The 26,945-nt window shown below is 34.0% G+C and overlaps 1 protein-coding gene across 7 annotated transcripts in view; it reads right to left on the bottom strand.

The window, feature by feature from the left end:
• ELP4 (elongator acetyltransferase complex subunit 4) overlaps nucleotides 1-26,945 on the bottom strand; it is a 235,706-nt gene that overhangs the window by 201,883 nt on the left and 6,878 nt on the right. For all 7 annotated transcript variants that reach the window (XM_040560488.1, XM_040560485.1, XM_040560487.1 and 4 more), the window contains 3 exons: nucleotides 18,574-18,695; nucleotides 7,817-7,945; nucleotides 3,335-3,474 (listed from right to left, as the gene is read on the bottom strand). In XM_040560488.1, the coding sequence (XP_040416422.1) occupies nucleotides 3,335-3,474; nucleotides 7,817-7,945; nucleotides 18,574-18,695 (391 nt within the window). The remainder of the gene's footprint in view (nucleotides 1-3,334; nucleotides 3,475-7,816; nucleotides 7,946-18,573; nucleotides 18,696-26,945) is intronic.

The raw sequence follows: 26,945 nt of genomic DNA, 5'->3' as shown, positions 1-26,945 counted from the left end.
TAACTTGTCCTTAGAAATTTTCAATGATGGAGATTCTACAATACTCCCAACCTGTGTCTGCAAGGCAACTTCTTCCAGTGCTAATCATTAGAAAAATATTTCCTTATGTCCACGCTACATTTCCACTGCTACAATTTACTGTAGCCCATTATTGCTTGTTCTATCTTCCACAGACAACAGAATTACTGCTCTCTGTATGTCAGTTTTTAACTTGCTTTGGGACTCTTCTCAGATTTGTCTAAAGAATTTCCATTCTTCCATCACAGGCCATATATCCTCATTCTAGATCTAAACTCAGCTTCACATCCTCTTCTAACTGATGCTGAGTTTTCCTGAAGGATGCTATCAAAAACTGGATGGCCTTATCATGGCTGAGCAGAACAGAAGTATTTTGCATGTCTTCTACATGAAATTCCAGTTTATCACCTCCATGTTTTCTAGACTATACTTTTCGTGACATTAATCACAAAACACTGCTAATGTATCTTCTATTCAAGACACTTTATAACCCCAGATATTTTTTTTTCTGGAGAGCTGCTACCATATTTTATTTGTTCAATTAATTATTCCTACTAATACGATATTTGGCTTGTCTTCACTAAATTTCTGATTGCTGACCTAAAACTTATTTTGTTTTAATTCTGCCATCTAATATGCATGCAATTATTCCTTCCACTTTCCAAATTTGGCATTATGACTTCAATAAAGATACTCATTGCTCAGGATACTTATCAAGCCGAATTATTATTAGATTATTACCAGACACAATACTGGAATAAAGCCTGATATTTCACTCAGATTCACCTGTGAGACTCAGTAACAGATTATTTACAAGGTAAGGATTTAACAGTAAATATAACAACTCCTTCTTCAACATAACAAAAGACTTTCCTGATGCAGAATACCACGTTTTATTTTAGAGGCTTTTGAGTTTATCTCAGTTGAATACACATAAGCAAACACACACTGGGTGAAAGTGTCTTAGAACCTTAAAGCTAAATTATATTACTTTTTTTCTGGTATTTTTTGGAGCACTGATGTTATCACACAGATGTCTTTGCCCTCTCCTCTCCTTAAAGACAGGTACTGTTTGACCTTTTTGACTTCACGGAACTTCTTTGACAACTATTTAAGTTCTATTATCACAGATGAACTTCACGAAGTCCCAGTCTGAAACATTTATTTTTTAACCTGTCCTTTCCTTATGTAAATCAAGTAGTCCAATTTACGGACAATGACTATGCTAGGTGCACATCAACAAGGATGTAAGAGGGAATAGGAGAAGCTTTTCTCCTCTTGCACAGTTTTTGATGAACTCCAGTTATACAAAACTGATGAATGAAAGTTGAAATTCTAATTCAGTTTATTTATAAATGTGTGTGAGAATTGTCTGACTGTACTTATAGGAAGCATAAATCTTCCATTTTGCTACAGAGAAATGCGATGAATTCCTGAGGTTGCAATTCTGAACATTTCTTCTTACCTAATTTTAACTTTGACCTAGTGCAACTTTTTCAATACATGGAATCCAAAACCAGTGGCGTTCATAGTCAGGGATGACAATAATCTGAAACTGATGCCTCAACAATATGACCAGCACCAATAATGAAATATCAACAAAGTAAATCAAATTATTAAATAAATTAGCCACCTTGTATGAAACCGAATGCTTTGAATGAAATACACATTAAAACAATTGTAAAGCATTCAGAAATACGGTAGAACGCAACCCTATGGTCATAGATTGCCAAGCAAATTAACTAAATCTAATCTTTCAGTTATATGAAAACTAAGAATAGAATTCACATGGTAAGAACTATGAACTTTCATCAGGACGGCACACAAGGAAAGTATCAGAGTTAGGCAAGTCTTATCAAATGCATAAAGGGTAAAGTCCCTTTTCTATACTAAACATGAATTATCTTGTTTTCAACATAAAATATACAAATACTTCACAGCCATATTGTTAGTGGTGTTAAGCCCAAAGTCATCAGACATTCCAGTTAGCTAGAGAAAAGATAGAAAGGTAGTTAAATTGTTCAATAACAATATAAGGACTTGTAATCTATCAAATATTCCTATATCTATCCTCTACGACCCTGCTACTGAAAAATTATTATAAATCACATATAAAGTTGGTTCAAATATTTATGATGAAAAGCAGAATCCAAAGTTTTATTCCTTTTCCAGAAAGTTTATCAACTGCTTATATATATATATATATATATATATATATATATAACATAGCAAGAATACACTGTATTGAATTAAAACCAGTGATATTTGATCGTATAACACAGAGAAAAATCACAAGCTAAATTACATTGGCTTTTGCTTTTCTACAACTCTAAAGGTGCACTTCTTCTATAAACACTTTTATAAATATTGCACTTATTTTACAAATCTCAGCTCTTATATTAGTGTACTGTAATGAAAAACCTCATGCAATAAAGCATACTGTACTACCGGTTCTCGGAGTTGGCCTTATACTCTGGGATTTATAGGACCTAGATATCTAAATTAAGTGACTGGGCTAAACAAATAGGTTGCTAGCCCATATCTGACATTTGACTCGACTTGAAATATCTCCAAGAAAAATACAATGGATTTTTGTGCCATAGGCTAATAGGAGTATTCTGTTGTCACTTATTTTCTTCTGGTTTTCCTTAATTCATTACTGATTGAATAACTTCTTTTAGTCTTTCAGATAAGAGTTTATGATTTTTGCTGGAATTAAGGGTGTTGTGTAAGACACAAATAGTGAGTGTAATTCTGCTCACAGTTTTTTGTATTTTCCTTAGGTGAAGCTGTAGGATATAAGAAGTCACATAATAAACTAATGTGATATAGTGTTCTAAGCGATGTAGGTCAAGGATGGCCTGTCATCTTAGCCCTAAAAACTGTGAATGGCTATATTCATATGACTGACAGCCACCTGACACACATTCATGAAAACTGATGGGGCATGGTGCTCAGGGAGTAGTTCATAGACAGACAGTAATAGTTTTCCCCAGTCCCCACACTCAACTGTCAGTAGGACTGGACTGAGTATTCAGCTGCGTCCCAGATTGTCCTAGTAATGCCTGCCTTAATTGCCCCTACCAACTTGCTTCTTTCACTGAGGAGTCAGCACACAGAGCTGCCTCTGCACCACAGCAGCTTTGCTGACAGTCATGGCATGTACTGCTGACATGGGAACCACAGCTGAACTACTTGTGGGCAATACATGGGTACAAGATTTTTCACAGCATGCGTTGATGCTAAAATATCCTTTACAACTAATACGCACACACAATTTAAATGCACAACAGAAGCACATGGGATTGCAGCTTACCACATTTTCAGTTGAGGCTCTAAGGATAATTCTTCAGGAAGGTAAAAACTGTGCCATTTTATAGACTGAAGTAGTTCTGGAGACATTGTTTTAGAAATATCATAGTAATGTCCAAACTTGGTAAATGATGTTGGGCTGGCCTGTGGAAACATCAACACTGATTACAATAATCTGTTAGATGATTATCTATCATGAGAAAAAATGATACAATAGACAGTGTCCTACAAAGACATTACCTATTTTTGCATTTATTGATGGCTGTTTTCTTAAAATAAGGAAAACACCTACTATAAGACAATTCGAATCTTACTGGTAACCAGGAATGACAACACAGGGACCAAAGAATGCTGGTAAGCAATTTTTGCTGGAAAGCAAATATGCCCGCCACAGTACCACTGCTGAGCAAGAGCTTTGTCACTTCAGAAATCACATCACTCTCAACATTGAATGGAAAAATATAACTAAAAAAATGAAAAAAAAAAAAAAGAAGCTCTGATTCTTAGGTAGAATGAAATGCTGTTCTATTTGTACTCAGAAGTACGGAATTACTCTTGAAAAGTGACCAGAATTGCCCCAACAATTCTGAAAGTTTTTCAGTGGGTTATGTAACAACAACTTAGAACACTCTATTATTATTTTATTTAAAAAAAAAAAAAAGGCCAATACATACATTTTGTGAGCTATCTGAAAATTGAGCAGGGTTGTGTTTGTATGCCAGGAAAATTCTTAGGAACAACTTCTGCTCGAATTTAACATTCGCTATTCTTGCTGTAAATGGGAACGACAAAAGGAATACTGAATTATTATGATAATGGGATTGCAATATTTTTTGTGTGTTGGGCAGCAAATTATTTAGTTTGAACTCCAATTATTACATGACACTTGTGGTTTTCATAAAACTTGGTCTTATTAATAAAATAAGCACCATAACAGCCAGAGATGGCCATGTATTTATAGCTAGTTTTCTAAAAGCAATCATGCTATTTATTTCCACAATTTTACTTCATGTTTCATTTTACCAAATATATATTAAACTGTTAAGATTAATCATAATAAACTTGATTTAAAGTAAATATTTTGAAATTATTTGATTTATTGATGTTCGGCCTGGTCAGTTTGCAGAGAACATAACTAATAACAATATTGCAGTATCTTCCCTACAAAAACAATAAAATAACAAAACTAAAACCACACTTTTCATCATTTTAAAACAAACAAAAAAAAGCTTTTAATTAAAAAAGAAATACAATTCCTCATATGTATCTAGTCATATGAGGCAGATCGTTTTTACTCAAAAAATGACAGAAAAATGGATTCTCTAAATCAGTGCTCCAATTTATCAGCGAATGAATTTAAAGAAGGAAGTATAACAAAACGTATCAATCCATCAGACTGAATTCTAAATATTTTATATGTAAAAGTAACTTTATTTAAAATGAGGATTTCGAAAACAATTTAAACAGGGGCTGTTCTTTGGCCTATAATCTATTCTTTATCCGGATTACAGATCAGAATGTTTTTACTGCAATCTCTGCCAGAGCTCATCTTTTTATTGTGTACTTCCAAGCCCCCTTAATGTTTTAGAAAGGCCTTGACTAACTGAACTTTGATCTGATGTCTTCATTGAGGAAAGCTCCAGGTTGCCCATTTCAGATGCAAATCCTTACTGAGGCCCAATAGAGTTCAGTAAAGACAGCAAAAAAGAAGAAACAAGAAGTTTCCAGGATCCTCTTTGAGAATCCTGAGGCACATTGGTGTCCTTAATCCACCCTGCTGCATGGATTAAGGTAGGTGATAACCTCTCTTGATTCAAAAGAATAGGCACAGTGCCTACAAACTGGGTGGAGACTAGGATTTGGCTATAATAAAACACCATGCAATAAAAGCTCGGGCTATGTCAGAAGCCTATGAATAGGTCTCAATGTACTGCATTCCCAGGCTTAGCGGGGAAGCTTGCAAAAAGCCTACCTGAATCAAGTAAGCATGAATAATCTGCCTTAGCAGAATGACCATGGAGAGTGCGAACCAGAGACTTTCCATTCGTCTTAAGTTTGATCTGATAAATTTATTAGTGGATTGTAGGCTCAAGCCTGTTCTTTCCGGGATTCCTACTTTGCACATGGAGAAATACGCTAAATTGTCAGTGAGCAGAGCATGCTTTTACACTACCGTCTGCTGTTAATGTTTCTAATTGCAATACTAATGTGCTAGAAATCTCAGATTTAGGGTGAATCAAGGCAGAAAATTGATTTCATGCTGTGACAGTTTATATATTGCCCCAAGAACATAAGCAGTTCATTCAAAAAAAAAAAAAAAAAGAAGAAAAAACATACCATCTTGCATTGCAAAATACGCTATACATATACTCCAAAGTTTAAACGAAATTAACCTCTGGTACAGATGAAAGTAACAAACTGGCAAAGGCACATCAAGCATAAAAAGACCTGTTACTCTGACAGATTTCTGATAAATCATCTGTGTTTTGCTGTTGTACAAGGTATTTGCACATATGCAAAGAGAAGCTGTGAGAGTTATGAAGAGTGCTAACATAAATATCATGCACTTTAACAAAACTCAGTTACCGAGCTAGTCTATGTGAGGTCCAGTAAAAGGGAAGTGAATACCTGAAATATTAACAATAATCTCTTAATTAATTACAAATAAGAACTGAATTAGGCAACAAAAATTCCACAGACAACTTTTCCTAAGGGTTCTCACTTCATGTAAAGCCAGATATTGAACAGAAAAGTTATCTGCTAACATGTTTAGAGTTCTAGCTAAAAGCAAAGCTGGTTTCTCGCTTTCAGGCTTGAAACTCTCCGAGAGGAGTTTTTAAAAATGTATTAATTAGTTCAATCAATTTGGAAATATACCTTGAAATTTTATTCAATGTTAATTGTTTTATGCCAAAACAAAGTTTAAAGAATAAAACACAACTTAAGCTGTTAATTAAATGATATTACTAAGTGCTTTAAACCATCCATGGCGCTGCAAGGCAATATCAAATGTTCTCCTCCATGGAGTGTATTTACCAGTCAAATTAATTTGGCACAGCACCAAAATTTCTGATAACTGCATTATGAAACATGGAGAAATATCAATTTCAAAATATTTTTTCCACTAACTACTATATTCTGAAGGACTTCTGATATAGATAGCTTAAGAACTAGACTTTATTTTTAAGTTCATTTTTTTTAATTGAATGTATACAGAACAATATTGTACATCAACTATTCAGAATGATCAGAATCCCTTTCGGAAAGCTGCAATGATAAAAAGGGAAATACTTCACCAAAGACTGATCATTTTATTCTACTTTTCATGAACAAATTTTAATAATCCATGACAAATACATTATGTATTCCAGAGAAAATATCTATTACTGGATGGAATAATAGAGAATGAGTGCACACCTAAGCAGATTATTTGGTTTTATATTTTGTTAGAACATCAGAACACTATTTGTTAAAAACATACAATAGTTTCCATATTGGCGTACTAGGAATTCTGTTGGATTTTAAAACAGACAATTTATTTTGGGGATGGTTCAAAGTGGCACAGCAAGCTCCACAATAATAAAATTGATGAGATTATATGATTACCCTGGAGGCTGTTTGATTTGGCATGTCACCATATATAAGTCTTTTCTGACACAACTATATAGCCATGTCTGTGCAATTTCACAGAAAACCAAACATGCCAAGCCTTATAAGATCATTTTGTCACATTCCAATTATGTTTTTTAAGAATATGACTGAACTTACTAGGCAGTTATGACTACATCTAAACTAGAATTTATAAAACATGTAGACTAAAACGTATAGACAAAGCAAGTTTTCTGTTCTGAACAGTCAAAAATGCTGTAATTTTATTAAAGGTTAATTGTTCCACTAGGTTAAATATGAAAATCACCAGCCATGGGAAACACATTACTCACAGAACACTAACAGCTATAAACTCTGAATGACTGACCATTGGGTTTGTTTCTTATATTCTTCCTGCCCAGCGATTAGTTTCTAGTGACAGTAATCTCAAATGCTTACTTTAGTGGTTATACACATAGATAAACAAGTCAACAGCTTGCTTCAACACAGTACTTTCATTAGAGAGATCTAATAAGTACTGTTGATCAAAACTACGTAAGTTATTTGTGTATAGCTACATCTGGCCAAAGTTTGTAAGTGACCGGATTATTCCAACTTTTACAAAAAGTTGTCTCTTCTTAACAATACTCGTTGAAAAATCCCATGGCAAAAAGTCTCTTTTACTTTTTAATTTTTACTGTCTGTATTAAATTTTACATTTCCCGCAAACTCTCAAATTCCTTTTCTCTCTGTATCTATAGTAACCAAGAAACATATTACTGAATGATGATTTACCCTCAGGAGGCAATCCTGTAGTACTATCCTGTGCTGAAAAGCACTTCCTCTGCAAATTGATTTTCACTGTGAAAGGCAAAAATATGAAATACTGAAGATTTACCTCCATTTTTGGTAAATTTTCATAGCGCCAGGCTATTTTCATAGAATCCTGAAAATCTTCGGACTTTGCAGGTGTTACTTCTCTCAATTCACTTCTGTGGGTATCATCAAGCAAAGGGGCTGGAAGTTTCTACAAGTAGAGAGTGGAAGAATGTCAGCTACATACAGATTGTTATCCAAAGAGTACGTGTTGGCTAATGCAGTTCACTTAATATAGTGGACAGTTCCAAAATCTGTAACAAAACCTTATTAAATAACTGTTCGAAAGACTACATCCTACTGATTGTGGGAAAACAAAAACAAACAAAAAAACCACATATAATTGTTGTAGTAAAATAGATTGTACAAATATAAAAGAATGCAGAATGGAAATATAACATTGTATATGCTACTGTACACAAACTACGTATCTTGAGCAGCATACACATTCCTTTTTTTCCATCTATTTTTAAACTTGATCTCCTAAACCATTTCTGACAATAGGTCTGTTCCTTGCATAGTGAACTTAAGCGTATTTGATAATAAGCCCCTTTTCTTTGCTGGCTTTTATAAATCTTTAAAAAATATTCAACAGATTACAACACCCTACAGACACAGGCTGAAGACAACTGCAATAGGACATTTTGAACCTTCTGCTAATCATCAAGCATGGTATCTACTAATGGCAGACATCTAGGAACACAAGGGAGCAAACAGAAGGGACACATTTAATTATGGAATTTTTAAAGGTTTCAAATGCAAACATTTCTATCTTAAAAAAGTATTGCACACAGGTGGATTTAATTGTCTTATGAGGACAGAATTGTAACTTTGACTTAGGCCTGGATTAGGGTTAATGCTTTATTACAAACTTTCTGCTTTCCACCTTCGTTGTGCTGCTGACAAAGCAATAGGTGGATATTAAGCACAGTATTTATGCATTGTGCTTCTACACCTAGTAGATGAATGAAATGCAGCCAAGTTTTTGGAACCATCTTTATCACCCATCTGTGTAAACAGGACAGCACAGAAACTCTTTATCTGCTTGAAATAGATCAAAACAAAAACATTCATTTTCAAAAAAACAAAACTAAGTTTTCATTAAGAAGTCTCGAGAGAGAAAACTGAGGTTTAGTTGCAATGATTCCAAATACAGAGAGCTCATCAGTATCTCTTACACAGTATTAATTATGGGGACTTAAATTTGAAAACTGTCCTAGAAGAATAATGTTGATCTAAATATGGGATACACATGAAACACGGAACATAGGCAGAGTTGATACTGACCACAAAAGTCTAAACTTTCAGAGCTTTGTATGAATAAACATAGTACAAACAGATATGCATAGAAGTAAGACAGAATAAGTTTAAATGAATCCAATTTGGGCTTAGTATTATGCTAATTCAGTATTAAATAATACAGGAGAAAAATCCCAGATATAGCCCAGTAAGTAATCTAACAAACAACATGCGTTTTGTTTCTTCAGTGTAAACTATCATAATACCTACAATTATTGACAAAATCGAGAACAAATGTTTCTGATTTCAGGACAGTTGTTTCTCTCTCTCAGTGGTTGGTCAGTACACCCTTTGAGATAATAGGTAACGAAAGCTAAGTAAACTTCTGTGTAAATACTTCATTAGAGTTGTAGAAATAGAACTGTATCTTGGCATTTCAGCAGCTAGGCAGAAGATGCACCTTTGAGCGAATAATTTTAGCTTATTTACTTTGGTTCTGCGTATGAACTGCAAAAGCCTTGTAAAAGCTCGTATTTCCCTATTCAAAAGTAAAGTTCATTATTTTTCATTAAGGAAACAAAGAATATAATATATTATCTACTTTCCCAACTGAAAGAATTCCTTCCTAAAGAACGAATCATAACTGTATGTTAAAAAACCCTTGTTGATTAACTAGCCTGTATTTCCAAGTATGTTGGTTAACTCTTGCTATCAGCAGAGTTTTGTTTATGTATGTAGCAAGAACTAAACAACTTAAATATTAAAATAAGTACCAATGTAAAATGTTAAATATCCAATTAAAAATAAAGTGCAAAATTCAGGATTATTTCAAATCTATTCCCTGAATTGTACACTTATATTATCCTTTATTTGGATAAAAAACATTTCACCCAGCTCCCTGAGCACTGTTCCTGATCCCACCAATGATACAATCACTTGCTACCTCATCTGCTGTACTGTCACTGGGCAGCTCTCATGTCATCTGCAAAACTGAAATTCAGGACATGGTGCGTTTTACCATTCACTTTATTGTAACTAAAGAGAAATACAGTGCCGATATTTTCTTAAATGCATTTAACATTTTCCTCCTCCTGAATCACTGCAAATATCTATCAATTATATATTGTTATACTGTTGTATAATAATTGACAAATTTGGGACAGGGACACTCAGCTATATACATTTGCTTTTATATCATTACAGACAATGGTTTTGTAGGTTTCACACCGAGACTGTGTTTTATGCTGGAATAAAATAGAGGTCAATAGAATAAGATATGAGAGCTTCTCCAAGTATTACTGAGCATGTGTAAGTTCCTTCAATACCCTCATGCAACACTGAAAAAAGCTCCTGCCTTGCAGTCAAACACAGAACAAAGCCTTCTTATGTGGCACGGGGCCAAATGGGAGACATTACAAATAGTACAATACTAGCTGTTGACACCTGAGCAGCTCAGTCCAAAACAATCACATAGAGACACAGCATCAGTACAATGCAATTAGCCACTGTGGTATGCCATAACTGTGCTAAGAATGCAGTGGATTAAGAGATCAAGGAAAAACGGTTTCACCTGAAGCTGATAAAGATTTCAGATGCCAGAGATGAAAACCATCCTAGGCTTCCATTCATTTCGAATAGACTTCATTTAACTTGTAACTTAATAAAGGATATTTTATTCTGACATAATAAAAAACTTCTACCATTTAAAAATTACTAAATGACTAAATTATTAATTACTAAAAATGACTAAATTCACAAAAAGCAACTTAAAAATCCCCTGACTCAGTACAGTGGCAGCATGTGTGTCAGCTCAATTCCATTTTATGCTGTCTTGTCCCTTGCTGCCCTACAGAAAGGACCAGGAGCACTTTAACAACTCTCTCATACCAAGAGCGGCTCTTATTTCCCCAGCTGCTTTCCCAAAAGGCATTTACCCAATAACTACTATGCCTAGTTGAACCAGGCATGCTCCAAGATGCACCAAGTTCTGGCCACTGTGTTTTTGTCTCCATGCAAGAAACAAATTCATACAATACACAGAGACTTAAAACATCGATGGGGTTACTTGGTCTCACTGCCTTATCATTTGTTATGTCAACGAATACATTATGCTAAAGCAAACGTATCCTGAATCATTCTTGCATGAGGTTGTTATGAACTTTGTCTCTTAGGAAGCTTCTTGCATAATCTAGCTGCAATCTGGAAAGAGCAGTCTGCCTTTGGAGCTGTCTGGTATTTTGAGGGCCAGTCACTTGAGCTCTGCTGGGTGTATTAACTTGGTTAAATACCTTCTGAGATATTGTTCCTAAGCATGAATAGGCGAAGTGTTCCAATCCTATTCATGGTCTGGGTTTATCTGTAATATAAATATGTTTTAAATGAAGATCCACAAACAGCACTAGTAACATTTCTTTCCCTCCAGATTTGCGTTATAACTGCATCACTATTACCCCAGCTTCTATTTACTTTTTTTCCCTATTTACACTAAACTGTATAAAAGAGAGGTGAAATATACTGTTTGAAGGTACATCTATGCTGATGAAAAGCCAACATACATGCATTCTTCTGACAACTGTTCAAATTAAATGCTATTCTTTGTTTCAAGGACATAGCTCTTCACAAAACTGACCACATCTGAGTGATACAGAGTACCTAAGCAAGAGAAAGGCTCCAGCTCTCAGGACACAATTATGTTATGTTCTCACGGAAAAAGGCTGGCTGGTTGGATATATACTTCACAACTTTTCCGTATCATGAAAAGTTTTGTTATTGTCCAAGAATCACAAAGCATTAATCATTTTTCAGACTGTTATGTTTCTTTTTAAAGGAAAAATAAAAGAGTTATGGAAAGGGTGAAGCAGACCAGCCAAACCAGCCCCAGAACACAAGGTGCTTCTGTCACAAACACAAAAATGGATCTGAAATGGACTCACATGGAGAGCAGTTGAGGACATGGCTTCAATGAGAGACATTTAAAGATGACGAAGCCTGGACTTTTCCTCAAAAATATCTGGGTGCAGAAGATTTAATAGTTTTAGCTCAAATACTATCACAACTCCCTTTCTCCCAGATTCATTACAAATTAAGAAACAAAAGCAATAATGCTGTTTTTTTTTTTAACTGAAGTTTCGCTCAAACATAGATGATTTAGAACTATATTTCTCTATCAACCAGATATAAAAACACTTAAAATTCTGCTGAAGTTAACAGTAGGATAATTCCATTTTGATAATTCCTGAATCCAAGAAGATTCTGAGCCTCTTTAGGATTAAGTAAATAAATTTGTATTATTAGAATCAAAATCAGAATCTCAGAATAGAAGATTATTAAAACACTTGAAAATTTATTAAAACACTTCTAAAATTTGGAACTAAAAGTGCTTATATTTATATTATAAAAACAGAAGACCAAGAAACAGAGTGGATTTATCAGCCCATAAAATCTCTATTTATCCTATTTTTGCTTAAAAATATCTCAGCTCCTACATCATATAGCTTCAAAAAGCTTTGGGACTGACAATTTTGTGGCATCAGCGTGTCAACTCCTGAGAACTGTTACATTCTCCCAGGCTAAAAAGAGACATATCTTTCATAAGGTACATAAAACAAACAAATAAAAAAACCCAAAGCATGTAGCAGTGCAACAGTTTAAAAAAAAATAATAAAAAAATACACCATTTCTTGAGGTCAAATAAAATACAAGTCTTTGCTATGCAGCATGAAAATACAAAAAAGCAGACAAGTGCTAAAGTTATTAAGTGTGGTTTGGTTGGGGCATCCATCTGTGTCTAGAGGGAGACGTAGAAAGGAAAAATCAAAAAACAGAAGGAAGTTTGTTGCCTTGTTTTAAAAGGAAAAAATAATTTTTGAAAAAATGTTTTTCTAAAGTGCTAATACTAAATGACAATCCAATTATAACAATATTGTCTCCTACAAACCAAACTTATGACACTTACGTAGACATGCAGTAATATATTTTGTTAATAAATATTTTATCTGTGTAATGAAAGGAAAGGAAATGAAATGATGTACAATCCGTATCTGCTAGCAATCCAGGTCTTTCTGTGTTCGCTGCCACATTACTTTGCTTGCCTTGTTTTGGCAGATGCACTAAGCAAAATCAGATTCTAACAGTTTGACCTCTCTCACTTCTAACGTTCTCTAGGGGATAATAAAATCCAAGATACAATCCCACAGCAGTTAATGAAGCTTAACCTCACACCCTCTTAATTACCAATGCATTACACCAACTATAGGCATCATACTCCTCTCTAAGCTATTTTACATTGCTAAAGAAGTACTACTGTGCTATTATTTAGCAACATAATCCAAGCTGTATGTGAAATCCCTCTTATAGAAAATCCTTTGATCCTTATGGGTTTCGATAACTGCAAAATTAATAGTACTTAAAAATTTTAAACATTATCAATTTCTGTACCAATAAGTATGCTGTTCACATGGTTTTATGTAACTATCTTGCAATGTAATATTATCACAGGTTTGGCTAAAGAAACATGGGAAATAAAAAAAAAGTGAATCACTTGCTTTTTAATTGCAATGATATTTAAATAGTTCAAACTCACATGAATTTGAGGCTCTTTTTCATTATGTTAATTTTTAGTATTTCAAGGACACCAGATGGTAAGTTAGGAAGGGTAAATATTTTCTTTTCAATAATGTATTATATAAATGTCAGTTTAAAGGGCCCTACTCCCAAAAGGGAGGAGGATTCTATTTTGATTGTAAACACTTGTGAAGACAAGGTCTATTGTTAAAGAACACAAATGACTGGATACAGATTTTTTTTTTTCAGGGGGCCCTTGCACAACAATTTATTTCCATCTCCAGGTAAGGCTGTTAGTTCTATGGACATTTTTCTTTAGCATTCAAAAGCACCAAATGGATGTCAACCCAGAGATGTCAATGAGAATTATATGAAGAGAAAAAAAAAGCAGAATTTACCTTTTTGATTTCATAAAACAGAGCAACTGGAAGTACTATAAGGGTTTGGTTTTGTTTTGTTATAAGCCATGAGAATATATTCTCTACTTCACATACACAGAAGTAAACCCTACAGTAAAGATACACTACTCTTTGTTACAACTTTTTCCCACTACAGATACATTTCACAACACTGAAAACCAGAAATGCATAAGAGAATATTAGATAACGTTTTCTTCAGCACTTTCTGAATGAATTCATGAGTGTTAAAGTAAAAGATAAATGCAACAAAAAGAACGACACACTAAGAAAACTAATGTGAAGATACTAAATAAAAGTGGGAGTGTCCTTACTCAAAATTTTGCAACCTCTACTGCAGTATATAATGCACTAGCCTAAAAAGATTTAATACCACCAACAAAATTCTTCATGAACACCCTTAGAGATGAGCACTGTAAGACACAGTTCACTAACTGAACAAATCAATTCTACAAAACCTACCAAATAGATTTGTAAAATAGTTAGTTCTGAATACTGAAGCCTGAACATTTGTTTTTTAAAAACTACTACTTCTAAAATTCTGATACATTTAATAGCCTACGTAAGAACTCTGTTTAAAAACAAACTTATTTCATTAGTAAGATCACGAAAGAAAATATCCTAATAAGCAGCCACGGATTGGTAGAGAAGAAACCTGAAACTGAAGCTAGACATTTATTTTCCTTGCTTCTGGAAAATCTTTTTATTAGATTGGTCTGAACTTTTGTCAAAGACAAAGCTTTACACTTTAGAGAGTTCTCAGTGTGCGTACTGCTTAAAAGGATTTAATTCTTTTTAACAGAAGTGATTTTTTTTCCCCAGTATACCCTTTCACACCCTTATAACTTTTGCGTCAAATTTATAACAATGTTGTTGTAATGCAGAAAATTATATTAAAAACATTTTAATTTTATTAGTTGTTTTTTGCATGTTTGTTTCTTAAATGACACTGGAAATAACAAAAATACATTTTGCTTAGTTCTTTCTGCATTCATCTTTTCCTTGAGAAAAGAGTTAAGTATGCATTTTACGTTCTTCAGGTCAGGTCAGTATAACCAACTTGTCAGAGACAGAACTTTTTTCAGGCTTACCAAACAGGCTTAAGCAAAATGACATTTAAAATATACTTTTCCTTTTCCTTTTCTTGTTCTAGTGAACTTTTCAGTTCAGTAGGATTTTTTTTTTTTAAAAAAACTTTCATAAATTTGAGTCTAATTCCTGGGTCCACACAGGACCACCCAAAAAGTCAAACCATATGTCCAAGAGTGTTGTCTGAACATATCTTGAACTCCAGCAGGCTCAGTGTTGTGACTACTGCCCCGAGGAGCCCATTCCAGTGCCCGACCACCCTCCCGGTGAAGAACTTTTTCCTAAAACCCAGCCTGAACCTCCCCTGTTGAAGCTTCATGCCGTATCCTTATTCTTACTTGTATTCTTACTGTGCCATATTCTTCTAATAAGCATATCCTCAAATTTGTGTTCCATTCTCAAAAACATACACCATATACAACTTCAAAATAGCTGGCATTAATTTTAGAGTGCTAAATTTTTTAAAAAATAATATAGACACTTAACCCAATGAAACTAAGGAAAATGATACAAGAAAAAAAAACCTTTGTTTATTAGTTTCCCTTTGTTTCTCAGCTTGAGTACATAACAGCTTTTCATAATTTGCAGTCTAAACTTAAGGTTTTGTACTGAAAATGGAACGTTAAGATATAAAATGACTGAAGGAAATATTATTATTGAACTTGTTTTCCATTTACCTATGCAATCAGTTTTATGATCTATCACAGAATTATACCATGCTATTTCTTTTACGGTATCCTATTCCCACCATTTATGCCCTTATAGTAAAAAGTTATCTTTTGCTGAAGAATATAGATTGAACAGAAAATGCTCTCAAATGTTTAAAATACTTTCTAAAAACAGCATGTATATAGTTCTGTAGGTTTTACCAGAGGTGTATAATTTTTCAGCATTACGTCTTAATGCCAATTTCCTGAAGGAGCTTTGACTACAAAAGGCATGAATATGTTTTCAAAGGATGATGGATAAATTGGTGGGTGGTAATATAATATATCTTAGGCAGCTGATCAGGGCTTTTTATCCTCTGCTTGTCTTTTAGTTATACACAATTTCAAGATAATTATGGTCTATAAGAATGTCTTTTCCCCTTCCTACTACCAGCAATATTTGTCTTGGTTATAGGTTCAAGAAACTTCAAATCACATCATAAAATTAGAATAGGGAAATTATGGCATCTCAGCAGAGAATTATAAATAGAGTGACCACACAATAAAGACATAAGGTGGATAAAGAACTGTCTCTATGTAAAATAGTTCATTAGAAAACTAGCTATAGAATACCCTGAATCCATACCTGAATGTTATAAAATAAAAAACAAGCAAAGTACATAATTCAGGTTGATATGTACCAAATTCATGTTGCCTTTCCAGCAAAGAATACAGTCCATTCAGATACTGAAAATAAATTAATTACTAATCTCACTAAATGAAATGCAATGTTATTCAACAGTCAGATATGTTGCCTTAAAAACCTGACTTGAACTTCACTTTTACAAAAGAAGAGAACTTCTTGAAGCACCTGAAGGTTTTCTCCTTTAAAGGTCAATTAAAGCAGTCTTAGGGAAAACTGCTTCTATGATCTGGAGACTTAACTGTGGCCAATGCCAGTCTTAGATCAACTTTTCCAGGTGTTGCAATATCACCTTTTTAGACAATACATACTAGCTTTTCAAGAAGTGCCTAAGTCTGCCAAGTGTGAAAGCACATAATTTTCTAGATTGATGCCTAATGTATTACAGGGTTACTTCACTGAAGCAATCTCAAGACAGCAATACAAATCAGAGAAATCAACTCTATTGTGCCTTGCCGTAAGCAAAGAAAGGGTTGAACAGTCAAGGTAAGAGTAGAAAAGCATAGACAATACTGTTGGATATGTAAACACACAAACGGAGAAAGAAAACAAGACAAAATTACGTTTCCCTGAACTTTCCTGTAATAACATTGTCTATCCTTTTATAATCACTTTTAGTAACACCATTATGGAGTTACAAGAAAGGAATGCAGTATTATTACCTAGTGAAATAAGGAAATAAGGAAAACTTACTCCAAAAATCAGACAACTGAGCTCACTAAATGGCATCAGACTAACTGACCAGAAACTCAAACTGGTACAAGAAGGATGGAGGTATGTAACAACGTCTGTTGACTAGCAAAAGCATAATAAACAGGAACTAGGAAAAATGTGATATGCTATGAAAGATTAATTTCAAGGTGAATGAAAGAAGAATAAAATGCATGTTAGCTAGTCTATTTCAAGACAATTTAATACAATGCAATAAAAACATTCATTTGACTAACTTAATTTTAATGAGAACAACAAATGCAATGACCACATGTTGTAGGGTCACTCAGGCAATGACTTGATTATCAATTATTTAAAAAACAACTATTATTATAAAAAGCACAAATTCTTATGCAATTCATAATTCACAATAAAATTCTAGCCTATTTGTTTAGGTTATATTATAAAAGACAAGAACAAATGATAATAAGTATTCATTTAGGAATGAAATTTTTAGGTTCAAGAACATAAAAAAAATAGATTTTTCTAACCACAAGCATATAATTTCATTAAGAATATATATTTCATGAATACTGAACAACATAATGAACAGATGAAGCACAAAAATTACCATCACTAGGTAAGGAACGAGAAAAGGAATAATTTTGACCAGAAGTAGTCTTCGAAGATTCTTAAGAAAACAGTCATATGACCCTTGATGCAGAAGCAACCAGAAAATCATATTTTCCTTTTGATATTAGAAAAAAGCAGCCTTAGAAAGACATACAATATTTAATCATTTTTTAAAGATTATCCTCATGCTTCAGGTTTTTTTTTTTTTTTTTTTTACAATACTGACTGGATTTTTTCCCTTATATAATTTTCTGATAATGGAAAATATCAGTGCTGCATTAAGAGTTCACAAAAGTCTGCAAGGAACCTTTCTATGTGACCTGATGCAAGAATGACCATATTTCCTGGTAGAAAAAAGACAGTCAGAATGAAAAGCATGCATAAAGGAAGATGTACTTAAAGATGTTAAATGCTACTCTTTCTTTTCTACAAGAAATATCTACACAGATTGTACGCTGTTTCCCCCACCCTCCCTAATATACTGGAAGCAGCTTAACTTCTTTTTGTGATAGGTAGGTGGAAACTGTAAACAGTTGGGTTTATACAAACCATTCAGTTTAGCCAGCTAGTCTGTGTTTCTTCCACGACCTAAATGAAGGATAAGTAGGCCCCTAGACTGATCCTTGAGAAGATCTTACTTCATTGTTTATAGAGGCAGGCTAGCAAGCTAAATTTAATTCCCAAATCTGGCTAGTGTAAACACTCCTGCACTTCCCAACATATTCTTGTGGATCACCAAGATTAATTCATTTGTTAAAATATAATATATACACTTTAAAATGTATTTAAATTCATCAAGAAATTAGCACTTTATTAGTCAAAAGCTATGTGTCTTTACCTTTAAGATGTTGTCAGGGCGCTCCATAGCGGAAGCAACAAACAGGTCATGTCCACAGACAACTCCCTCCGCGAGAAAATACTTGAACAACAAATTGGAATAAACACCATATTTATCTTCCTCTGTGGAAACAAAAATGGTTGGGATTTTTCTTTTTTTTTTTTTTTATTAGATAGAACACTGGCCTCTATTTTCACAACACTATAAAAGCCCTCTTTTGGTCTACCTCCTAGAATATGTAATGTAGAACTGAGATAGTAGGTAAAATACGAATCTGAAATTTTTAAAATAATGCTTGATTCCTAATTTTTCAAGCCAGAGATATAGTTCTTAATCGTTTAGTTGATTCTACAATATGGATGGGATACAGGAATAGTGCTATCTTCATAACAAGTTTTCTCATAGTATCAACCAAGATTGATTTACCAAAATCATGGTTCATTGGGAAGCAGTTTTGTTCATTTCTTAGACCTGTGTTATCTTTATATTCTTTATGCTTAAAGTATTAATCAACTTGCTTAAAATATCTATGAATTGATGTTTTTCAAAATGTGGTCATATTAGATATGCTAAAACTGAAGCTAACACTTCTTATAGAGACATTCTTACATCAGTATTTCTTTCAAAACTTTAAGGACTACAAAAATAGGCAACAGCAAAATATTGAAAAAAAACAACAATGAAAATCCAGCAAATCTGTATAATGCAAGTCTTCAATAGAAAAAATTCAATTGACTGAAAAACCATTTGCAATGTCATTTTTGAAATCTATCCGGAGCAAAAACATGAACACATTCAAAATATATATGAACTTGCAGTTTAAGAGGTGAGAAAATAATTGTTAACAGACTTTGTGAATACTAGCCTACTGAAATCAACATACAAACTCCCACTGACTCCAGGAAGGCAAACATTTCCTTCAGCATCTCTTCGTTGCAAGTTAACTATCAGAAATTATCAGAATCAGAAAGTCTTAATGAGCGTCATACAATTAAGTTTAGCATAACTCAAAACTATGGGGGAAGTGAATGAGTAAATAACTTCTGAAATTTGAACCATCTTGGATGTTCTCTACTTTTAGGAGACAGAGAAAAAATTATAGCAATATTAACAGCTAGCACAACACATTCCTGACAGTATAAAAACCTGATTAATCGTCCAGTAAAATTTTAGATCATGCCAATAAGATAGATTTTCTTTATGCGGAACCAACAAGACTCCTAATCCATTGTTTGTGTAACCTGGAAACAATTTCCTATCTATTATGAATCACACATGAAAATATTAAAATAAAATTCATAAAATCAAAAACAAAAGCTGAAAATGAGAAAGCTGTCATTCATATCTACAGTGGGGTGAGGGAATGGGGATAATACCATTTTGATACGTACCAGAACGGCATGTTCTGGAGCTTAGCAATCAAAGAGAACAAATAAAGTGCGGTAGGGGAAAATGAAGAAAGAACGTGTACATCTGAAAAGGAGAAAGAGCCTAAAAGCAATGAGGAAACTTAAGAAGCAAATTACAGAAAAATAGCATTTTGCTGCAATGCTCCTGATACCATACACAAACACTGCCACTTTCAGCGCTTAGATTAACAAGACACAGAAATTTGTAACAGAAATTTTCAAATTCACTGGGGAAGGAAGAGTTCTTCTGGAAACATTCCCTATTCTCCATGGGACATCTGGCAACACAAAATTTATTTCCTTGCTTGTCATTTCACTCTCATATTTAGTATGTGAGAGACTTTTTGTCTTTTTCTTCCTTTTTTTTTTTTTTAAATGTTAAAAGGCATACACTAATAATTTGGCAAAAATTGTTTCATTTCTTTCTTCTCCTTCTACAGAATAATCCCTTCAGCTTCCAAGATTACTGACTTTGTTGTTAAGTAGAAATATTTTTATAAAGTTTCTCATTCATTAAAACCATGAAAAAAGAAATCTGTTTGAAAAAGAAATTAACTAAAAGCAACTGTAAACCAACATTTTCTGACAGAGAAAAATCTATCATAACACTGTAGCTAAAAAAAAAAAAGTTACATAAGAACAGGTATCCAAATAAACCAAAGGGAATACAATAATTACAACACTATTCCTACTAATACTAGCCATTGATGTATGCAGCTTATTGTAGTCTAAGGGATTTAAGAACTCAGATTATATTCATTTAATTTACCTTTGAGACTGTTAACCTGCTTAGCAGGACATACTAGCCTTCTGATCCACTTTCAGTAACATATTAACATAAAAGTGGCACATTTATCTTTTCAAAAATAACCATCTAGAGAAGAATATGGACAGATCAGTACTGTGAGAAGTACAATATTCACAAATGCTTACTGTTGCTTCCTGTTAAAATTTCACCAGGATTGGTGAAATTTCTAAAAGCATTACAGAATTACAAACTAATTTCCTTGAAAGTTTAGAGCCATTAAATATTTTATATAGTTTACTCTAGCTTCCTTTACTCTATTTAGTGATTAATAAAGTTACTAAAGAAGTGTTTTCCTAGTGATTCAGCTCCATAGATTGTGCCATGACTTGAGGATATTGATCCTTGTGAGACCAGGATGGAGACAAAAGGCTCATTTGAGATAAAACCAAAGCCCAACTGCAGAAGCAAAGAGTAGAACTGACACCAACTAAAGTTTTTAAGAAGTATTACAGTATTATTTGTTAAACATATTATTTGAAACCTGCCTAGCCCTTAAATTGCTTCAACAAGAGAAGAAAAAACCAACAACACAAACATAACTGGAGTAGTTCTTCTTTGTAACTGGAGTCCAGGAACACACACGGTTCCCACCCACAGCTCTCTTTACAGCTATTTCTGCTTTATCTGCTTACTGTAATATAATTGATAATACTTTGTTTACGGTATATAGACTTCTATGTGCTAATTTCCATCTATGAAGCTCTCAGTTTAAGAACCAAAGCCACTTATAAAGTGACAGTATCGTATCTATTTATTCAAAAAATAAAAAATATGTCTGAGCTACCTGAGCTCACCAAGCCTCCCATATAACCGCTGCAGCAGATGTCAGTGGAGACAATACTGTTAGATCTCCCTCCCTTTGAACAAAAGAAGAAAAGGGACATGAGTCAGGCATTCTGGAAGAATCCTTAGCTGTAATATTTACCACATCTTGACAAATCAAAAAACTTGATTTATTAATTTTCATTTAAAGATTAAAGTTCACATTCTTCATCATTTGGGGCACACAAACACCAAGCTGTGTTGCATACGGACAGGATTTAACTCACATTTAATGGAGTATGAGCCAATATCCCATTTAATCGAAGCATTTTTACCTTAGGCGTGTGTGTGCAACTATACAGAGAGAGTCTCTCTGGATCATTATTTTTAATATTAACTATTCATTAGGAAGTAAACAGCATGCTCAATTATGTGCCAAACATAACATAGAAACTCCATAAAGCTGGATAAATGTAAGAAATCATACTGTGCATTGATGATTATGTAACTAATAAGAGGGAATGAGACTGTAGTAGTTAAGAATAATTTTTATTTGTATAAGAACAAAGTGGTGGGGAACAGGAAATAAACCCTTTCACTGACTTGCCCAAGATTATAATTCGAGTGTTAGATTTATTTCTACTCTAACGGGACTGAAGAGGTTTTTACCCTGCCACACCCTTCCAAATCTCATTTTGCAAAGCAATGAGGAGTTTTCAGATTAGCAAATTAAAAACATTGCTGTTCAGTGTGAAGAAGCATTTTAGCATTACCCTTTCCTTTAGTCTTCTTACATCGATTTTCGTAACAGCAAACTTAACAGTAAAAACATGAAAATGAACTATTGGAGAGTGATCTAAATATTAAACACCTCATAGTCTGCTACAGTGCTCAAAGGATTAAATGTGTCTCAGAAAGCCTTTACAAACAGTGTATCTTGAATTGTTAAAGTCAATGCATCTGTAAGAATCCCTCAGTTCTTCAATTTGTCACATAGAGGATGGCTTTTTATTGATTCATTTCTAGGTCACTAAACTTTTGTGGTATTCAAAAGACCTAAAGTGCACCCATATGGGGCTTTTCTGATAGCATCCATTGTACCCTGGATTCAATAGTTACATTGCTATTCAAAACCATAGAAGTACAGCTTTCTTTTTCTAAATAAACAAACAAATCACTTAGCACAGGTATTTCAGTAGCTCACTGATTATTTTCATAGTTAAATTGGGCAAAATGCTTTCAAGTATTTTTGTTTTCCGATAACTCCTGGACTTACTAGTTGATGGCTAGGATAAATGCTTGACTGTTATCTTTATTTTTCCAAATTACACAGACATCCAAAAGAACTACCTCCTTTCTATATGGGTACGAACTAACATTAAGTGCATTTTAGTCAGCCAAGAAACTTAAGACAAGACAGGCCCAAATCTTTATTCTTAGCCTCTGTACTAAATGGCTGTCCCGTCAGCAGCCTTCATTGTGAACTTCACTTCTAGCTAACAAGGCGCATAGACAAACGAGACTCGTGCAGCTGCAGACTCTTTTCTGGGTCCAGTCACCACAAGTCACACAACAGTCCACAGCTTTCTCTGATTCTTTTTGAACAAAGAGTATTCTATAGCTAAGCGGCAGGTGAGTAACTAGTGAAGCGTAAAACTATACAAGGAAAAGAGATCATTTACCTAGAAGTTATGTATATTGTCTCCAGGACAAAACCTTTTCTGATTGCACAGATTAAGGACATAAATAAAATAGTTTATTTTGACCGTTATCTGGAGGCCTCTTTCCACAACAGCATGCTTTCATGACCAAACCAGTTATGAAGAAAATGCAATATTGTCAGTATCAGCACAATGAATTCCAGCATACAACCACGTCGAAAACAAAGGATAAAGACCAATTCCTATTTATGGCTTTTCTCACCCCTATACTGTACAGGTTACTGAACACTTAAGAGACATTCTCAACACCTTTGTGCGTGGACTGTCTGTAGGACTAGGAGGAATCAGTGGGTCATGGAATTAGATACCAAATTCTAAGATACTGGAGTTTAGCTAGAGCACAGAAAACAAAGAGAGCAGATATGTGTGAGGCACTGTAACCAGGCAGTTTATATAACCATTAAGGACAAAAATCTCATGTAATTATGGAAATTTATGTCTAAGCACATGGCATCAAGAATTACAAAAAATCCCTAGCCCTAAGTGCTCCCCCTGCACCAAAGGTGTTCGTGTTCCAAGGGTGGGATGGAGGAGAAGCGTTGTAACTTGAAGGGGAACAAAATTCACCATAAGGCAACAAAGATGTATAGATCATATTTGTAACAACTAACTTTTAAACAGCTGTATATTGAATGACACGAAGGTCTTTGAAAAACTCCAGAGATAATTTGTAGCTTAATTACTTACAAAGATCAGAGCTATAAGATGAAAAAATAAGACTGCAGCAATGTAATGTACAGAGAGCGTTTTTTTTTTCCTCTTTACAAAGCCTAGACAGGTTGCCCTAGAGCTGCCAAAAGCCTGTCATAGCCTATCAGTATTGATCATTTTTTTCACCAGATAGCTCTACAGCATAGTACTGTGACCTAAGGTGAGTCTTTCTGTAGCTATGAAACATTTCTCTGAATTGCTGCAGGTTATAAGATGCGATTATTTTAATAATCTGAAATTTCATTTAAAAGATACTTTACTAATGTCCACATTTAATAACCTTGAGGGGATATACCCTGTGTCACCTGCATTTAATTAGCACATGCCAAAACTGAGTTGTCAAACATACAAGTTACAATATTTGGCATTTGGCCATATTTCAGAAAGGTGAATTCTGATTAACTTGTATTTTGTATAATTATATTTGGAAAATCACTGTTTTGTACCTCTCTGGAGATTATCTTTTTCAATTTTAAAAAGATGATAAATTCAATTATATTGACAAGTGAAGAGAGCTCTTACCAGTCAGGTTAAATTGCATGTCTAACAAAAATAAGAATAGCTAATTAAAGTAGCTGAAACTGCTGCGGGGCTTAGAATGCACAGGTATAGACCTGCTTTTAACCAAACAACTTTAACTTTTTATAATTGACCTCAGCTACTAACAAAAACCCTCCAACTGATAATCTTTAAAACATTTAGCCATCAATGACCTTGTCAAAGCTACAGTATCTCAAAAGTACGTAGGAATAGGCTCTGATAGGGTACCCAGGGCAGCCCTATCTGCGCACACTGTAACTCACTATACAGAATGCAAAACACATTGTTCTGAAAACTCTTCCTAAGGGTGGTGAAACATACACACAGCAGGTCTAAGTACACTGGGGAGTGGGAGGAAAGGAGTTTGTTTAATCAGCAGCTATACTGTTTGTTTGTTTTGAAAGGGGAGACTCTTCTAGAAAGCTAATCTTCTGGAGCAGTTTAAGGTGAAAGAGCCAACAAGTGGTCACACATTCGTATTGAGCAAACTGGGTAGTGTTCAAATTCCATTTCACCCAATAGTCAGAATGCCAGTTTTACCACTTCTCATAAACCCAGTACAGTAATCTCTCTTGAAATTAAAGTACCAGTTAAAAAAAAATAATTAAATCTTACTATACGAACAAAACCCAGTAAGTTTCAGGTTCCTCTAGTATCTTGTGTAAGATAATCGTGTACCTCAACTCTCTAATTTTCATATAAATAAAACACTGTCAAAAGAACATACTATAGAAGAAGTTCAATTGAAATCAGTTGAAATCATGATGCTTATTATTATGATTTGAATTTAAAAAAATTGAGCACTTATATTACAACATTATTTTACAGTCACATCCAGTAACCTGTGCCATTACTACATCTCCAGAACACAACAGTTAAAATAAATATTTTAATATCCTGAATCTACTATTATTTGGTTAAATTAACCAAGATAATGTGTCAAATAATGAAGATGAGCATCTAATTTGCAAAGGGAGCTAAGCCAAAAGTAATGCAATTTATTCTTGCCTTAGAGAATGTTGAAGGGAGGGGAGAAGAATTTAACCTTTTTATAACACTTGGAGTACAACGCAGAAAGATCTTCCTAGGAGGTTTATCGCTGACAGCTTCAATCCTGTATAATATTAAGCTTGCCTAGACTAATCTCATGACAGATTTTTTTTGTGTGTATTGACAGGATATTCTAACAATGCAGCTACAATTCTGCCTGCACCAACTTTAAAAATTAGTCTAAAAGTTTTTAGACTAACGAGTCATGAATAAATATAGTTCTCCCTTCAAGACTTTTGGTATATAATTACACGTTTCAAAATAACATATGGAAAGTTTTATTTTGGAAAAAATTAGTTTTCAAATCTAAAAGTGAAATTCTCCTTCATGTTTCTATAAGCTAAGCTTAATAGCAGATCACAAATAAAGAGTCATGCACTCAAAGGAAAAAAACAAAACCAAACCAAAACAAAAACAAACAAAACCAAAAAACATCCATGTAAGAATCCCATCATTTTCAAATCACTGAGTATCGTCATCTCTTTCATTAGAAAGAAAAGGTCACTGCCTTTGTATTCACTTCATCTGGTACCATTTAGGTCAGGTGAAATGGATATCTAACCCTATGCTCAACAGTAGGCAAAAGCAGATGTTTAGGAAGAGGTAATAAGAACTGAACAAGCAAATACGGTGCTTCACTTGCTCAGCCTCACACTGTTAGTAGCTCAAGGACTTCCCAAACCAGGCTTGGTATCCACGTATTTAGTAATCCAAACTGCTTTCTGTTCCATGAAGTTGCCTACTTTCCCACTGAAAGCATGATTTTTTTTTTTACATTCACAACACTCTAAGTGAATTATTCCACCACTTAATTGCATACTGTGTAAAGAACCAACTTCTTTTGTTTTATGTCAATTTTATAGCCAGTAGGTTCATTTGATATGAGCCAGTTCTACTGACAGGGACAACGAATATAATGGGAAGACAACACAAAGTTTCATAATCTGTGATCTCTGAAAAACATGATAGGTTCTAACTTTTTCCTCCTTCTTATGTCAATAGAAAGACTGCAGCTCTTCTCAAACTGTGTCAGAAAAGATCTTCTCTGAAAGCAGTAAGACATAAAATTTCTAACATTTCTCCTGAGTTCACATAAACGTGGTTGAAATTTCAAGAGAAAATTAAGCTTAATTAGTATTCTCTTCCCCAAGAAAGGCTGAATACTCTGTCTTCTAGTTCTGACTCTTCAGTTCTTCTCTTCCCCTTGTACTGGCTCTAGTACACATCTCACATATTAACTCTGGTCACTAAGCCAAGAGAAAAGTCTCCACTTTAACCAGATCCATTTTCTGTATGCCTAGAGAGCTGAATCATCTCAGCAAGGAATTGAAAAGCACTAGTACCAGCTCAAGGAAGAAGAGTGCACGGCCA

The sequence above is a fragment of the Cygnus olor genome, chromosome 5, assembly GCF_009769625.2.
Source record: "Cygnus olor isolate bCygOlo1 chromosome 5, bCygOlo1.pri.v2, whole genome shotgun sequence".
NCBI classification, from domain to species: Eukaryota; Metazoa; Chordata; class Aves; order Anseriformes; family Anatidae; genus Cygnus; species Cygnus olor.
The sequence above is the reverse complement of the archived record's forward strand: the minus strand, read 5'-3'. Positions and strand labels throughout refer to the sequence as shown.